At 53.3% G+C, this 17,598-nt stretch overlaps 3 protein-coding genes across 3 annotated transcripts; 2 read left to right on the top strand and 1 right to left on the bottom strand.

Annotated features, from left to right (window-relative positions):
• Positions 1-2,298: 2,298 nt before the first annotated feature.
• Positions 2,299-4,443, bottom strand: J4E86_009925 (uncharacterized protein; the record flags this gene model as incomplete). The annotated part of the gene is made up of 2 exons (XM_051450425.1): positions 2,299-2,595; positions 2,650-4,443. The coding sequence occupies 2 exons, from the start codon at positions 4,441-4,443 to the stop codon at positions 2,299-2,301; spliced, it is 2,091 nt and encodes a 696-aa protein (XP_051298346.1).
• A 1,556-nt stretch (positions 4,444-5,999) lies between these two features.
• On the top strand, positions 6,000-13,899 carry J4E86_009924 (uncharacterized protein; the record flags this gene model as incomplete). Its single annotated transcript, XM_051450424.1, has 3 exons — positions 6,000-6,003; positions 6,187-11,396; positions 11,443-13,899. The coding sequence occupies 3 exons, from the start codon at positions 6,000-6,002 to the stop codon at positions 13,897-13,899; spliced, it is 7,671 nt and encodes a 2,556-aa protein (XP_051298345.1).
• A 2,051-nt stretch (positions 13,900-15,950) lies between these two features.
• J4E86_009923 (uncharacterized protein) lies at positions 15,951-16,840 on the top strand (the record flags this gene model as incomplete). The annotated part of the gene is made up of 2 exons (XM_051450423.1): positions 15,951-16,347; positions 16,416-16,840. The coding sequence occupies 2 exons, from the start codon at positions 15,951-15,953 to the stop codon at positions 16,838-16,840; spliced, it is 822 nt and encodes a 273-aa protein (XP_051298344.1).
• Between the last annotated feature and the right edge of the window lie 758 nt (positions 16,841-17,598).

The raw sequence follows: 17,598 nt of genomic DNA, 5'->3' as shown, positions 1-17,598 counted from the left end.
GGCGTTCGTGTGGAGTCTGGCTGTCACTTGCTGCAGCCAACTTTTCACCGTGACAACGGCCAATGCAGTTATATCGCCCTTGCAGCAAGGCTGAGCAGTATCTTGGAATGACGTTGGGCAACAGACGTCATTGTCTGTTGCTACGTGAACGTCCCGACCGGGGCAGTTGCGATGATTCTGGCGCGCATGCTTCTGTCATGGGGACTCGACCTGTCGTTTCCTCACCTCCACACTTCAACTGGGCACACGCAACGACCCAACTCGAGACATGCGCAGGTCTTGATTGAATACTGTCTGGTCTGCTTTGCGATTAGTAGGGCTACACAGACAGGGGGATACTCTTACAGCGCTTTGCAGCCAGACTTCCGCCATGCCATAATAGACCTTTCGTAACCTGACGGAGCGGCGCGCTGTTGCACACCTGTAACCTGCGCGACGAGCCGGCGCAGTGCAGCTATTGCCGGTTGTAACTCTGTAGATCACGGTTTTGAGATGGATGGGCGATGCTCGAATACCGTTGGGAGTGCGCCTTCATGCGAGACGTCTTTGGTATCTCAACCGGGGGGACTGCACCTTCTTTGGCGAGATCACCAGTGTAAACGATATTTGACCATCTGCAGCGGTAATGCAGACGCAAGGGGCAAGTCCGAAGCCTGTGGCCTGACCCACCTTTCCCAGTAATATGAGCAACGTCACTCTCATACAAGCAAAAGCGCGTCGGGAGCAAATCGTGTGCAAGGCGTCCCTCTGAAGATACTCAAATTCAAAAGTGAGGTACACATACAAACTGAGCCAGCCGGTGATTCCAAGTCTAGTGAGAGAGACAATTCCAGCCAGCATCATGTTTGGACTCCACTCCTCAGGTGCTAGGCACAAGACCAAATGGCGTGTGGGTGATACGAACTTCACGAATGGAGGTCTGCCCGCTTCCTCGCGTGGTGCGTAGGCGCAAGCGCACTGATTACCGTGTCGCATTTGTTGCGAAGCAGCTATCCGATCGGTTGTCCGGCTCTTGAAGCGGCTGTTGTTGGTCTCGTGGCAGTGCCGACACGGTGAGAGAACATCCGCCAGTGCCTAGAATTACCAGGTGGATGATGCGTCCAGGGTCCATGTTCGGTGGCGCCCTGCTATGCGATGGCTGGCCGATCCCGCTCAGCATGCCTGCCTGTAAGGTCATTTCAGGAGTCGTGCATGCCGTACGCCGGGCAAATATGCACCTCTCTCCCCCCAGGGCTGCACCTCTCACCAAATTCTGTCATTCTGTACTGAGCAGCCTGAGAGATGCTTCGTTGCGATTCTTCCAACGTTACCCAGCTCAACCTCGGACCTGGATTCCGGATTCTCTCGCTACCGTCATCGCAGAGAGGGAGAAACGGGGCGGATCGGCTTTCGTTACAAGCATCCGCGGGGTGACACAAAGAGCAGATGAGGAAGAACGCAGCTTCGTATAAGACTCCCCAGGATCTGCTGCATCTCGCGACACTGCGTTTTCCTCAAGGGTTCGAGCGGATGCCCCGCATGCTGAGGTTGTAGCGGTGAGTGACTGGCTGTGGTCATCTTGCCATGAAGGTTTTCAGCATGCGACGCGCGACCAGGTAAATCCAGAAGATGATACTTAGCCGGAACTGCTGTGCAAACCTTTATCGTACGCATGACGGCAGTGTCTATTATAACGAGACGTGCCTGCACCTCTGAGCAATGAAGGCTTGCCACGCAATGATCCGAGTAGGCGTCCTAGACATTGGGGGCCGCAACTCGAGCTTGTGATGGAGAAGACCCTTCGTTGATTATCGCGGCGCAGTTGATGGGCGGGAACGGCAGATGACAAAACTATTTTGAAGCAGTGTGTATGCATGCGAGGCGTTGATGCTTATAGACGAGGTTTATGGGAGCCATCCCCGCGGCAGGCACCGCGCGCGCGCACGTGCATCGACCAATCATGGCCGGACCCTGCCCGTGTGAACTAGCGCACGTTTTGCCTACCACAGCAGCGCACTACAGCATTAGGCTGCGGTCGCTCAACATCTTTCTGATACATGTCACAATCAGCTGAGTGAGAGGTGAATCAGAAGAGTTTGATATTTATGATTGATCAAATGAGCTGGTCCACACTGCAGACTATGTAAAATGGTGGTAGTCACATAACTGTACATGTCCATCCAGGCTTCAGATTCGGAGCCAATATACTCCAATGCGAAATGTTTTCGTCAGATCAAACGCCATCGCTCACACCATTCTACCATGAAAATGCATGCTCAAAAAGCTCTTTCTAAAACAATCTCTCCAATCCTTGACGCATTATGACCAGACGTCTTCTTGATACTGATTCGACGCCCTCATTGCCTTGACAATCTCCTCACCCTTTGTCTCCGGCACGTTCCTGTACTTGGAGATGATTTTGCCGAGAAGCGTGTTTACCTCGCGGGCCATATGCGCGGCGTCACCGCAGACGTAGAAGTAGGCCTTCTGCTCGAGCAGCTTATTGACTTCTTCGCCGGCCTCTTCAAGTTTGTTCTGTACATAGACCTTCTTGGGACCGTCTCGCGAGAAAGCAGTGTGCATCTCGAACTTGTCGCCCATGTCTGCTTGGTATTGCTGCAGATTGTGTTAGCCCGGAATGAGTGGTTGACATGGCATCATGAGACTTACCTTCCATTCATCGGCATACATGAAGTCCTCTGATTGCTTTCGGCACCCGAAGAACAGAATGGTCTTTCCGACATTCTGACCAGCCTTTGCCTGTGCAGCTCTTTCTTGAACGAAACCACGGAAGGGTGCGACACCAGTACCGGGTCCGACCATGATGATAGGCTTGGAAGGATCTGAGGGGAGCTTGAAGTTGGAGTGGCGGACGTGAACCGGGACGTGAATACCGTCATACTTGTTGCGAGGGCCGGTGATGGTGTAGTTCAGGCCGTGAGGGTCCGGGTTGGGGTCGCCGTGTTGCTTCTGCTTCAAGGCCAAGAGGTAGTTGGTGGTGACGCCCTTCAAAGCGTATGGTGCGCCGGGCTTCTCGATGGACTCAACAATAGCAGTGATGGAGATCTTGTCTTTCTGGACTAGAGACGACGAGGAGATGGAGTAGTAACGAGGTTGGATCTTGACCATGGTTTCGAACAGGAATGAGAATGGGATCTTGTCCCATGTGGCGCCCTTTCCGGTGATCTCGAGCAGCTGGCCCAGGTTGAGGTTGCGGTCGGTAACCTGCTCCCTGAAGTAGTCCTTGTCGCTACCGAGTTTCACGATCTCAGCCTTGATCTCGTCGTTTGGCGCAAACTGTGCAATGACAGAGACAAGTTGACGCGACACGGCGGCGTTGATCTCAATGTGGAAGCGGACGGCGGCATCGTACGTAGTTGGCGACGGGAATGGAACTTTGGCGGTGGGGTCGAGACCTCTGACTGAAATAACCGTGTGGCGCTTGTCTTCCTTGCCGAGAACCTTGAACAGCCTATCGACTTCCCTGCCGGCGTTGTTGGGCCAGATGGCGATGTGATCACCGGTGGTGTATGACAGATTGGATCCAGCGATGCTGATTTCCATGTGTAGGCAGTTTCGGTTGTCGGAGTTGAAGAGTTCGGCAGATTCGACGATGGGGGCGATAAAGGGGTTGTTGGCGTTGAAAGGACCCTTTTGGTTGCCCTCAAGGTGGTTCTTGTTGGGCTCGCCGAGGTAAACGGTGTCATCTTCGGGAGATAGCTCTGGCTTCTCATTGACTTCGAAAACGGGCTCGTACATGGCTTCGCGCTCCTCCAGACCCATCTTCTCGGCAACAGCAGTCCACATGGGCTCCTTCCAGGCGAGGAAATCCTCTTCCATGGTGCCAGCGCCATCGTCGCCCTCACCAGCAGCACCTAGTCTGGTGGCACCGAGCCTCGTCAAGTACTTGTCGACGTTGCGGACCATGGAGTTGTAGTGTTCGTATGTGTTGTTACCGAGACCGAATGCGACGTAGTTGAGCTTGTTGAGGGGCTTGTCGTCGATGCTGCCACCCTCCGAGAAGCTGACATCTTCAGAACCGATAAACTCGTAGAACTCGACGGCGTTATCGGTGGGCTCGCCCTCGCCGTAGGTGGCCAGTACGAATACGGCGAGCTTGTCTTCGGGGAAGGTGTCGAGGTTCTCGAAATCGTACTCCTCCAGATCTGCCACCATGGTCTTGAGGCCGAATCGCGAATGGCCCTCCTTGGAGATGCGGGAGGCATAGTCCTCTGCCGTGCCCGTCTGGCTACCGTAGAAGACGACGCAGTTCTTGTCCGTCTCGTCCATCTTCTCTATTATGTTGCGCGACTTGCCAGCCTTTGCAGCGCCATTGGCCGTGGCCATGGAGCTGCCGTAAGGGTCTCCATAGACGCCCCAGTAGGTGCCTTTGGTGAAGTAGGCTACTGTGCCGACCAGGAGGGCGGCCAGCACGATAAGGTCCAAGGTGTCGAGTTGTGCCATGGTGCTGAGAGGGGCGTTAGCAGAGTCGGCGGGAGAATGAGGGGCTGACTGACATGGACACAGTAGTAAGTTGCCGTCCGGAAGGGGATTGGAAACGACACGGTAATATTTGTATGCGGCTTCGCAACGGAGGATCGGAATGGCAAGTGGCCGTGCGTCTCAACTCAATCTTATCAAGATCTGGCCACGGAGCCGCAAGCAGGCTGTTGAGACAGCACACCAAACGATAATCTCGCCTTTAGACTCTACACATCTCTGACCGCTTCCTCGACACGGGTAAAGTGGCCAAAAGTGGTGCCGTCACTGACTGGCAGGCGCCCATCGGAAGCCGAAGCGTTCCGCAGCCATTCCGCTGGGGCAGCTCAGAAACAACGGCGGGCCTCAGGTGAGAGACCCTGACTTTCCCGACCCTCGCGGCCTTTCCGCCATGGCTACCAAGAACCCCGCCAGCACTTCGGTACCTTTGTGGGGCACACTGCGGCCACACATACGACGACCTCGTGCGAATCACGGCAGATGGAGGCATCGAATCTACAGAGGAGCAGCGTCAAGCCGGCGGTAAGAAAGATGCAGCATGCACGCGACAGTCGTGCAAGGCTAGGCGATGATAGAGACAGTAAGCATGTGATGGCCAACTCCAGGGCGGGAAACTTTCCCGTCCTGACAATAGATTTCACGGTTCGCTCGAGATGAGAGTTTTCGCGTATGATTGCGCAAAGATGACGAGGCGTCTTGCTCAGTGCTCAAACGCTGTCAGTAGTCTTCCTGGGTGTTCCTGGTATCATGTCATGGATGCTTCACGCACCAAGACCGTGGACTAAGCGAAGCCTGGCGGTGCATATGTGCGCAACCAGAGCAAGTGCAGGTGGCAGTAGCAAGTGAGGTAAAGAGACGCCTATCCCGATGCAGATATCTAAGTCTTGTCATCACTGCGCGTTTAAGATGTCGCAACTCCCACGTCTACAGTCTTGCATCTCCAGCCTTGCTGTACGTGTGTCATAATGAGTCAGCCTACTATTCCCATGTACGAACAGACATGTGCATATTGAACGATAGATAACAGATGACGAAGCATCGCGTACGGCATTTACCAATTCTCTTTCCCTCTGATCAAGGCCAGCTGAGCACTATCTAGGATAGAAGCGCACGTTGTCAGGTACCTCTCACATGCAGATACTGCTTAGACTGGCACAGAGGGAACCCTCATCTACGTATTCGATGTCTTACGGTTTGGTACGAGGCTCCGAGGTCTATCGATAGCTTGCCATGCCCAGCTCCCCGAAAGGCAGACCACGTGGGACTGAATAATCTCCAGGCTCGGATCGATCTCCAGAGCCGTGTTGATGCCGGGCGCCATGGATGATCGTTGCCTCGAATCAGGCTAGACGGCGGCTAGTCAGGCACAGGGCACCTCTACGTACCCATTTCATCCACGTCGAGACATCCATGACCGCCGTCGCGACCCTTTAACGGCGCCCTCTACGTCTTGAGCCTTGAAAGACGGGCTGCAGTATTCTCCGCGCGCCACGGAAGATGCTGCACGCGAAGCCTGCGGCATGTGTGAGTAGCCTTTCCCTAGCCCCAGGCCCGTCGTCATCCAGCTGTGAAACGCACTCCCCACGCGGCCTGGAGTTTGACAGTGCCGGCTCTTCAGGTGCCATGGCGACAAAGCCTTATCTTGACGTCGACGCTTCTCCGCGCTGCCTCAGAACTGTGCTGACCCCTGTGCCTTGCCCGATGCAGCTGCTTTCCCTCTCCTGCAAGCTCGACCAGCTGCTGGGAATGTGTCGCACCATATAGAGCACCCCTCGTCGGCCTCGCGTGAGCCCAGCCAGACCCGCGGGCGTGCGCTGACTGCCTCGTCACGAACCATCGCCTCGCGCTCCCAGACTCCGGCCGTCAAGGCTGCCAGCAGCAATTCGAGCCCCGACCGTACCCTGACGACGCTCGAGCGCAAACCCTCGGGCTCGTACGCCCACAACCGCAACACGTCCATCGTCCACGGCATCCAGCACTCGCGCAACACCAGCTTCGTCAACTCCCCCGCCACCAGCCCGCTGAGCCCCCAGATCATCGCCGCCGCCGCCGGGGCAACCCTAGATGGAGCCCTCATGTCGCAAGAATCAATAGCCGACGCCTTCGCCGCCAACGGCATGCAGCCAGGCGCAGGCACGGGGAATGTCTATGCCGGCGTGGGGCCCCAGGCGGCATCGAGCGATGGAAGCATTTCTCACCGCAAGCCTGAGCGGGCGCCGAGTGCCAGATCCGTGCGAAAGGGCCACAACCACCATCGCTCCCAGTCGCGCCACCCGCCGCATCCCCACGAACTCAAGACGGTTGGCGAATATGCCCTGCACCACCTGTTTAACGCCTTCATCAGTCAGGCCGAGCAGAAGATCAACCAGTGCATGACGGAGAGAGGCCAGCCCGAGGCCCGGGTAGAGGGTGTCTGTGGACCTGGTGTAGATCCCACCTTCGACCAGCTCATCGCGGCCCTGGGGCATATTGCGCGCCATAAGCCAAAGCCGCTCATAGATACCATCATGCTATGGCGGAAAGCCAAGAGCGAGGAGGCATCCAAACAGCGCACTCACTTACTTACTGCCCGACAAGCCAACCCAGGGCTTCAACTCCATCCTGCGCTATCTCGACGTAATACTGAACCGGTCCAACAAATGGATAACCAATCCGCAGCCTCTGTAGCATCTGGCCCCGACCACATCGTCGCTCTGCAGCAGACTGTCACACAAGCCGAACAGCGCTCGACTGTCTCAACCTACATCCTTTGCCGCGTCCTGATCGAGATCATGACCCAAACCGACCTCCATAACTTGACTTTTGAGATGGCTGACCGTCTTCTTGGTCTTTTCTACGGCCAGCTCAGCACGGTGGACCCTGACCTCGTGGACATATCTCCCCTCAACCTCGCCAATTGGACCATCTACAGCCAGCTGCTCGGTGTGCTGAGTGGCCTCATTTTTGAGCAAGTGCAAGACAAGTTCATCACCGACCTGAAGATCGTCGATGGTCACTTGGCTATCAAGAATCAGTACAACCGGGACCATGAGACCAAAGGCGCCTTGCTCATTCGCGCTCTGAGGCACCTGCAAGTGAAGTCCTATCCTGAAGACACCTGGGACCGGACATGTGATTTTATGCTTTCCATGGCAAAGCTTTTCACCAGTGCCCACGGCCAGCCGGTTAAATATGCGTACTGCCAAGTCCTAAGGGAACTCTTATTACGTATCACCTCTAAAGCGACTATTGAACTCAACGCACCTAGATGGAAGACTGTGATCGACATGATGAAGCAGCGCGCTGCCATACTGCTGGGCAAGCCGAAACACTGGCACGAAGCCTTCCCACTCATGGCCGCCATCCTATGTGCTTCTCCGACCGAAACCTTTCTCTCCCAATGGCTTGCGCTCGCCTTGTCTACTCAGCCACGACTCAAAGAGCGCGCAACCAGAGCCATCGCCCTTCGAGGCATTTGTCGGCTAGTGTGGACTTACATATACAGGCGGGGAACCGAAGCACCAAATGTCGCTGTTCGCCGGTTGGAAGAAATCATACGAATGGTGTTCCAACCCGGAAGGCGATCGTACCTATCAACTGAACCAGCCATCGCTGAGCCATTGATACAACTGACACGCATTATCGGCTACAAGTACCAAGACCTTTGCTTCAAGACCATCATCTTTCCCCTGCTCAACTCCGACATGTTCTTGTCGGGCCGAGAATTGCGCGTTGAAAACCTAGAGCCTGACCGTATGGTCATTGGTATCCGCTCGTTTCTGGCCATCATGGCTGATCTCGAAAACACGGAGCAGCCGCCTTTTCCACTTACGTTCGACTACGATCCAAACGCGGTATCGAACGAGCTCCCGGCTCTTCCTTCTAGTCCGCGGCCTTCACAGCCTCTACCCATAAAGTCAAGTCTTCTCAAGGAAGAACGTCTGTCGCGTCCTGTGAACTTCGCCGGTTTCGCCGAAGTGGCCAAGGAGTACTATATCCGCTTCTGTAAGATCTTGGGGGAGATCACCATCATCTGCGACAACGCATTCGGAGGCCAGGCCGTACTCGACGAGAAATTCTCTTCGCAAACACCAAAGACCCCTATGGCGGCGGCCTTCAGTTTCGCTCCTCGTGAAGATTACATGACCACCACAGATCCGCGGCAAGGGTTTTATGACCTCTTGCATGTCGCTGTTCAGGCTTTACCCCGCTGTCTGTCTCCACATATACCATTCAATTCACTGGTAAACCTGTTGTGCACCGGGACAGCCCACGTACAGGGGAACATCGCTGTGTCATCCGCTCAATCACTCAAATCTATAGCCCGACAATCACATGCACAGCAAGTCACGATTGGCTTTGCACGGTTCATCTTTAATTTCGACGACCGTTATGCCACTATGTCTGATGGTGGCATGCTTGGGGCTGGGCACATCGAGAACACCTTGAAACTCTACGTGGAGCTACTAGAGATATGGATTGAAGAGATCAAGCGCAAGACACGTAAAGCAGCATTGGATACGCCAGATGACGGTTCTGGTAATCGCGCGGCTCTTCTTGATCTGTCTTCAGTGTGGGCGCACGTTGACGAAGTTGAGTCCCATGGTCTCTTCTTCCTATGCTCGCCTTCACGTCGCGTCCGCTCGTACGCTGTCACCGTGCTACGCCTCATAACTGAATTTGACACGGCTCTGGGAGGCTCCAATACACGTGTCATCCGGGTAATGGAGGGCAGCCCCCAGAGAGTCCTTGACATTAGCGATGAGAAGTTGTCGTTGGCTGAGCGCAGTCGATTGCAACGCGGCATGCGCAAGAGCAATGTGCAGAGTACCCTTGTTGAGCTTTGCGGTAGCGACGTGCCGTACGACGCTACCTTATGGTTCAAGATCTTCCCGAATCTGGTTCGAATCAGCTTTGAGGTTTGTCCTTTCGCCGTGACTCTCACTCGTGACATAGTCTGTGCGAGACTTGCACAGATGTATCGCACTCTATCATCCTTAGCCGAGGGTCAGCGCTCTACGCCGTATTCACCCTTCGAGCCCGGGAGTAGCAAGCTCAGCGGCCGCCTCGCTTCCACATCACCAGAAGTCGTTATCGAACAGTGGAAGTTGTACCTCATATTCGCCTTCACGACATTGACAAGTCTCGGTCCGACGGCCACATCAGCCACGCAAGGAAATCACTCGCGTAAGAGCTCAAAATCTTCACAAATAAGCACGAACAAGCAACATACTGCTACCGAGTTGTTTTCCAAAGTCCTTCCGTTCCTGTCAGTGGACAATGTCGCCATTCGGGATGCTGCGGTCATCGGCCTCGGTTCCGTCAACCTCAACCTCTATCGTACACTGCTCGAATCGCTTCAAGGGATCGTGGCTGCTTGCGCTGAGGAGGCGAAGATGCGCTTGGGAAATCACAACCGGACGATCAGCAGTCCTCGCCCAATCAATTATCGAACTGACCATCTCCGGACTGAGATTACACACGTCTACAAGCTGACCTCTCAGCAATTTCTCAAACTCCCTGAGGCTCACAATGACGAATGGATAATCAACAATCTCATGAACTACACCAAGGATCTGAGAATATTCCTGAGTGATACGGAGGTCCAACTCGAAGCGCGCTATCAGAAGCTACGTACGCACTATTGTGGACTGGTGGAGGTTTTGTTTGAGGGCATCAACAAAACCAGTGATCCTTTGCATTGGATGCCTTTCCAAGCCCGGAAAGCTGCATTCACATTGATGGAAGAGTGGTGCGGCTATGCGGCAAACCAGTCTCAGATCCGCCAGCGTGAAGAACAGATGCGCCGTTCCATGCTTGATCGAGAGGTAGATAAAAACAACAAAGGCAACGCGACTGCGGCTCTTGAGATCGAAAAACGTGATCTTCGAACCGCAGCGCTGAGTGCCATGGCGGCGTTGTGTGGCGGGCCTGTTAGTATTACCACTGACAGCAAAGTTCTGCTTCAGTTCGATGTTATACGCATGCTCTCGTGGATCCAGAGCATCTTCGAAACCCCGAGCGATCGGACACACGCGATTGGTCGCCGAGCACTCACCAACCTTATACTGCACAACCGCGAGCATCCATACTTGCTGGACAAGGCAATCGAAATGTGCTACCTCGCAGTTTCTGGCAAAGCGTTGGAAAGCTACTTTGAAGTTGTCACACAAGTCCTCACACAACATGAGGACTATACGTTGCCATTCTGGAAAGTACTCAGCGCTGGTCTTTATACGCTTGGACACGAGAACAGCGAGATACGCACCAAATCAACGCGATTGCTCCGAACGCTTGAAGCTCGCGAGGGCAAGAACTCGAAGTTGCAAGATCTAGATATCAGCATTTCTGACAAGACTGTTGCTGTCTACAAGCTGGCGCAATTCGAGACGTCACGGAGGCTCGCTAAGCAGCATGCTGAACTCGCCTTCCTGGTCTTCTCGCAATTTTCCTACTACTTCAAAGATCTCAAGCCTGACCACAAACGCAACATGGTTGCCGCTATGCTTCCTTGGGTGCAATCCGTCGAACTCCAAGTAAATCCGGATGGAGGACCGACTGCTAACTCTTACATGCTGCTTGTCAACCTCTTTGAAATCACTTACAAGGCCGGCAACGTACTACACAATGAGATTCAGGCGCTCTGGCAAGCGCTAGCAACGGGGCCGTACGGTGGAAATGTTCAGTTAATATTGAACTTCATCATCAACCTTTGCCTAGACAAACGGGAACAAAATTACGTCGACTACTCCAAGCAGATCGTAGTCCATCTATCGAGTACCCCTGCAGGGCTGAAGGTGGTCGAATTCTTGCTCCTACAAATCAACCCGCGGTCCATGGTAAGCGAAAAGCGCGAGCCTATGCCACCACCACCAGACGCCGTCAATCTACCATACTTGGCCGATCTCACTCAGGTCCTACCAAGTAGCAACAAGCAGGTAAGCATAAAGTAAAACTTGGAATGAACTGCGCTAATTCTCATAGTCCGGCTTCGCTCTGGGACAAGTTTGCCTCATCTTGTTGGTTGATCTTATGGTATCTCCAGTTGAGGTAGCCAAGGAGCACATTCCTTTGCTTCTACAGGTGGTCTTGGTTCTTTGGGATCACTATACTTCTGTAGTTCAGGACCAGTCTCGCGAGATGCTTGTGCATCTAATTCACGAGCTAGTCATCTCCAAGATTGAAGACGATACGCCAGGCATCAACAAAAGATCGATCGAAGATTTCATTGAAGGTATTCGACAACATGACGCCAAAGTGGTATGGAGTTACGATGACAAGAATGGCAAAGACGTTGCAGATTCAACGTTCAAGGTTCCCGAGCCGATGGAGTATGTTGCTGGCGAGGTCATGAGATTCTTTTCATTCGCGTACCCTGGGCTTCGAGAAGCTTGGGGGCGAGTCGCACTGAATTGGGCCACGTCGTGTCCGGTCCGACATATTGCATGTCGATCATTCCAGCTCTTCCGCTGCATCTTGAGCTCGCTCGATCAGCAGATGCTTTCCGACATGCTTGCAAGACTTTCCAATACCATATCAGACGAGGAGAGCGATATACAGACATTCTCTATGGAAATACTTACGACGTTACGAACGATCATCGAAGCACTAGCACCGGACGACCTCATACAGTACCCTCAATTGTTCTGGACCACTTGCGCATGCTTGGATACCATACACGAAGGCGAATTCATGGAGAGCCTGCTGATGCTAGACAAGTTCCTCGACAAGCTTGATCTGGGCGACGAAGAGGTGCTGACAATCCTGGAAGAAAGTTGCCCGGATAAATGGGAAGGCAAGTTCGAAGGCCTTGCCCAACTGACGTACAAGGGGATCCGGTCGAGCACATGTCTGGACCGATCTTTACGAATCCTGGAGAGATTGGTGGTCCTACCTTCCAGCCGCATCGTGGGCGATGATAGCCGACTAATGTACGCCATCCTCGCGAATCTGCCAAGATTCTTACGCTCGTTCGACTTTACAGCAAAAGATTCAAGTGTTCGAGCCACCGCCGAAGTGCTTGCAAAGGTTGCCGATCAGCACTACCAGTGCACATCGCTTTCCGAAGCGTTGACAGCCTTCGCAATGAAGAGGTATCGTCAAGAGAAAGATTTCCTCGCGCAGACAATGTCCGCTATCCGCTCAACTTTCTTCCCAGAACATGAGTTCGGCAGCCTCGTGTTCCTGCTCGGTCTCTTGATGAACAACATCGATTGGATGAAGATCAACACAATGGAAGTGCTCTGCGTCCTGTTACCCGAGATCGATATGCGCAAGCCGGAGATGGCCTCCAAAGGATCCGATCTTTTTTCGCCTCTTCTACGCCTACTACAGAGTGCGTATTGCCCTCAAGCTCTGAGGGTTCTGGACTTCGTCATCAATCTCAACATGACTAGTACTCTTACGCCGTTCGACAAGCAGCATATTCGTATGAGTATGGCAGGTTCTCACTCCACCAGAGGGTACAAGAAACAGTTCGAGAAAACGCAGTCATTGTACGGTATCCCTGAAGAAAGCGGCTGGTCAATTCCGATCCCCGCTTTGCACTCGCAATTGACGAGGGCCAACGTCCACGCTGTCTTCTACACCTGCGGAAATTTCGGTGAGATGAACGTGCCAGACACCGAGACACCCAAAGTAGAATTCCGCCAAGAAGAATTCCCGTTCAGCCCGTTATCCGACTACCACCGAACAGCAACAATGACTTCAGAAGATACTCGGGGTGACAGTCACATTGGTGAACTGGTCATGAAACTAGACAGCTTGGACGACTTCTTTGAGGATGATGACGACGCCGAGACGTTGACGGACCTACCAAACTTCTCGTCGTCAGGGCGCTATGCGAATGGATCGTTTGCTCACGATATGCGTGAGAATCTATACGATCAGCAAACGGCGCCTATCTTGCACAAATCTCTTACGCGGAACGCATCCGTGACATCGTTTCAGTCGGGGTTCATCTCTGATGTCAAGCTCTCCCCGGCTAGGGACCCTGGTGTCATGACCCCGGGCGCTTTCAGCTCCTTTGCCAACTCTTCTTCGAGTACCTTACCCCCAACAAGCCACCCCCGCCCTAATCTACATGCCCGATCAGTGACGTCGCCATCTGCTCCAAACCAACCACAACGCATTTCACCTTCACTCTCGTCCACCACTCTTGACGAACAAAACGAGCCTTTCTCCGACGACGAGTACTCGGCTGGCCGTTCGAACAGCACAGACAAAGCCGGGACCTTTAGTCTGGAGAACATTATCAAACCTGTCGCTCACGATACGCGAAGTCGCTTTAGGAGCGGCATGAGGCGACTGACTGGCGGCGGTGGGGACAACAAGGAAGGGGCCAAGACAAGAGATGCGATCAAATTGGCACTACAGAAGAGTCCCCAGGTGCCAAAGGTACCTGACATTTACCTGGTGAATCCCAAGAGCGCGGATCTGTAGGATGGCTAGAAGAGCGAAGAGTACATAAGATAGGTGCTCGAGAACACGAGTGCCAAGTATATACATGGGGTAATGTGTTTATTTGTACAAAGAGAAGGATGAGATGACCGGATACCAAGGCGTAATATTGGGATGGTGCTTTCGTACGAGGAAAGGATGATTTATTGCATGTGTGGGTGACGTCCAAAAGATACCAAACGCTCTTTTCCTTTTAGCTGTCTTCAGCTCGCGAGATACCATAGTGCCAACAATACGATTAGAATGCTCATGTACCATCCGCATCCATTGTTCACTAATCATAGCATCCTGCGTCATCAATCGACATGCATCCTAGCGCATGCTTATGGCTGCCTCGTACCCCGGTGGTGAAACATCAATGTCGAGTTCGCCGCTCTCAAGTCTATGCTCAATCGCTTCACACCTTCGATCACACTTTAGCCAGCCTGTTGTTGGAACAGGCAATCCATGATCTCGATACCAGGTTCGTTCTACCGCCGTCATCCAGTGTATCGGCCCTCCATTATTGATAAATTCCTCCCGCTTTTCTCGGTCTACGTTATCTCCAACCTCACCTACAAATAGAGGCGCAATACTCTGCACTCCTGTGGGTGCATAACTTGGTACTACGGCTATCGTAGCGCTGAGTGAAGATAGTACTGTGGAAGCAATACGTGCGAGTATGCTCTCTTCAGGCTCAGTAGACGGAGTCGAAGTAATAAAGGTGGGCATGACGGGCATGGACTGCCATTCAGGGTGGTCACGTAGGACTTGGGCAAATGATGATGTAGTTAGCCAGCCACGTTCCTGGTAACCGAGCGCGATAGAGGGGTGCGTTGTGCGGATTACGACTGGGCCTGCTGGATGGTGGATGTAGGTGAGCATTGTTGTAAGGTGGTGTGCATGGGTATTGGGGGTGCGTGCGGCATGAGGAGCGCGAGCTTTGGCAAGTGCTTGCTGCAAACATGATGTGTGAACTCTGTGAAGAGGGGTCGCGTATAATGAGCAATGTGAAGGTATCGGAGATCATGGGTCGTGTCAATCTACGAGAGCGTGAATGCGCCGAAACACTGCGCTGGACGTAGTAGCCATAGGGCACGTGCGAATAAACTTCTGCGCATTAGACACGAATGTTGTCGTGCTGTTGAGTTGAGGTCGCCCCATATCCAGGTCGAACACAGAAACATGACAGCCCTATCGTGACAGCCTCTTCCCTGGCAAGATTGAAATGTGATGCAGCGATTCAAGAGGATGTCAAGGATGCCAGGCGAGTCCGTGCGGTGCTAATGATCTAACAGCCCTAAATCGCGTGGCATTCCAAATTCCACGCCAACGTTCTGGAACCGGTAGCTTTCGCAATCCCATAACCGGTAACTTTCGCAGTCCCAGAAAAGATCGATATGTTACACGCACGCTGAAAGATGCATTAGTCGCGACATGAGGACGATCGTGGCTGACTGGTTGTCGCACCTCAATTCGGTAGACGCGGGGAAGGAGGCTGAGGAGCCATCTCCGGATTCGTCGGTGGAAGAATATATGCGCCATGGGTACCCTGCAGGCCTGGAGGAAGCTGAAGGTTTAGCGCACGCAGTAACGTCTAACACATGGCAGCTGGGCAGCTTCCTCTCCTATTCGCCTCTCAGACAGCACGCCATTTCAGCACTGTTGCTATGTCAGACCGACATTTGGTTAATGTGCTATCGTGCACTCTCAGCCAACCTCCAAGTTGGGCTTCTATCGTGGCGCGCGCACCCAGCAGCGGCCGTTGCGTGTTCAGCTACGTCGTGATGGCCGTTTGAGAGCCCAAAGATAAGTCAGCGCTGTGCTGAAACGCCTCACTTCACCGAACGCTCTGACCATGACGCCTTGACATGCCGGCCGCACTGCTTGCAGTGGTGTCGTACTCATGTCAAACACGCTGTCTGTGTGAGAGGGTATGAAACAAAATAGATTTTTTCGGCCTTTTCCAAGGTCTTCATCCATTGCCCAGCTTTCTATAAAGACGGTCATTCCGATAAAGACATTGCAATCATTATCTCAAACTCATATCAAACATGTCGACCGTATCTCAAGGCGCAAAGGTTTACCTTATCCACACTACACAACATACTCGCCCTTTCTTGACGACTGTGCCTTTCATAGCACGTGATTTTGCTGCATGGGGACATCGTGTCGATCACCACCCTGCAGACTCGGCATACATCACTGAGATTCGATCCCGCGAGGATGTGGAACATGTGAACCGCAAGGACCGCGGTGGAAGCCGGAGGACGAAGCTGATGGAAATATGGGCAACCGAAGCCGTCCGCAGAAAACGAAGGCAGCGAAGAGAGCCCCACGGCATTGAAATTGAAACATCGATGGGAGAGGGCGGCTTCGGACCGCAAGATGCCAGAGTGAAGAAGGCTGGCGATATGGTACAGGATGTCATCGATGGCGTGGCTTCATTTGGTTAGTTTGCACTGTGAACCCCGATACGGTCGTATGACACCTGAGAAGTAGTACTAACAAACTACAAGAAGCCAGGTACACAGCGACACCAATTCGGCAGAACACATCACCGGGATCTCCACCTACCATCATCACCACATACACACGCCATCTCTTCGCCATTAGATACACACCAAATGCCCCTCTCCCATCATGGTCGAACCCCGACATCACGTACGCAGACCAAGTAGTCTTGGAATTCCACGACTACGAAGAGATCCGAAAAGAAGTTCTAGTTCATGCGGTAAACAGCGCGATTGGCAAGAACGAAGGTAGAATGGGCAAAGTGGAAAGATGTCCAAGATCAGGCATGAAGCGAGTGATTCTATGGGTTGACGTCGCAGATGTCTTCTTCGGAGACGTAGTACAAGACGAACGCAATGTGGAAGACAGAGATCCTGTGCCAAAATACGAGAGGGGAGAAAGGCCGCCGGTGTATGCGGAAGAGAGATAGGCAGTCCAAACATATGATACCCAATGCATGCTTACGCATCTTCACACCAACCTGCTTCCAACCCTCTGACCTCATACCCTCACCATCTAATCATACACCACCTCCCCCCGTCGTGGACCACCCTTTTGACTCTTCGCTCCCTCCGCCATCAAGCCTTGCATGTTCCTGACCCGCACCTCGGCCATGTACTCTTGTTGTTCTGCGCTCATGTGTCTGAACTCATTAGGGTTTCTTCTGAATCCAAAGGTCTTGTGTATGGCATAGCCCATGCAGACGAGTAGCCCCGCGCCGAACAGGATGAGGAGGATGATGGCGCCCTCGGGGATCGCGTAGCCGGCGTCGCGCTTCGTGAGGGGAGAGGCGGTTGCGGTATGGAGGATCGTGAAGAGGACGATTGCGGTTGTGACTGAGGATGCCATGGCTTGGATGCTGCTGAACGTAGTTGCTCGGGGTTCTGACGAGGGTTTGGATGCCGTGGATGTTTGGTAGGGTTTCGATCTCTGCCACTCTGGTTGGGATCAAGACGTGTGTAACGACGGTGGAGGAACCAAACGAAGGTAGTAGAAACGACGGAGCGAGGACGCAGAGTGCCTCTGGATGGCCGTGTTTATTTCGCTGAAGACGTTGACAAAAAAACAGATGAAGTGCCGTCCAGTATGACCTCGGGGTGTTCCAAGGTTTGGCAGTGAGCGAGTGAGTGAGTGAGTGAGTGAATGAATGAAGTGAAAGAACAAAACCCGAGCAGTAGGCAACAGCAC

The sequence above is a fragment of the Alternaria arbusti genome, assembly GCF_024043155.1.
Source record: "Alternaria arbusti strain BMP 1465 chromosome Unknown scaffold_19, whole genome shotgun sequence".
Taxonomy (NCBI): Eukaryota; Fungi; Ascomycota; class Dothideomycetes; order Pleosporales; family Pleosporaceae; genus Alternaria; species Alternaria arbusti.
The sequence above is the reverse complement of the archived record's forward strand: the minus strand, read 5'-3'. Positions and strand labels throughout refer to the sequence as shown.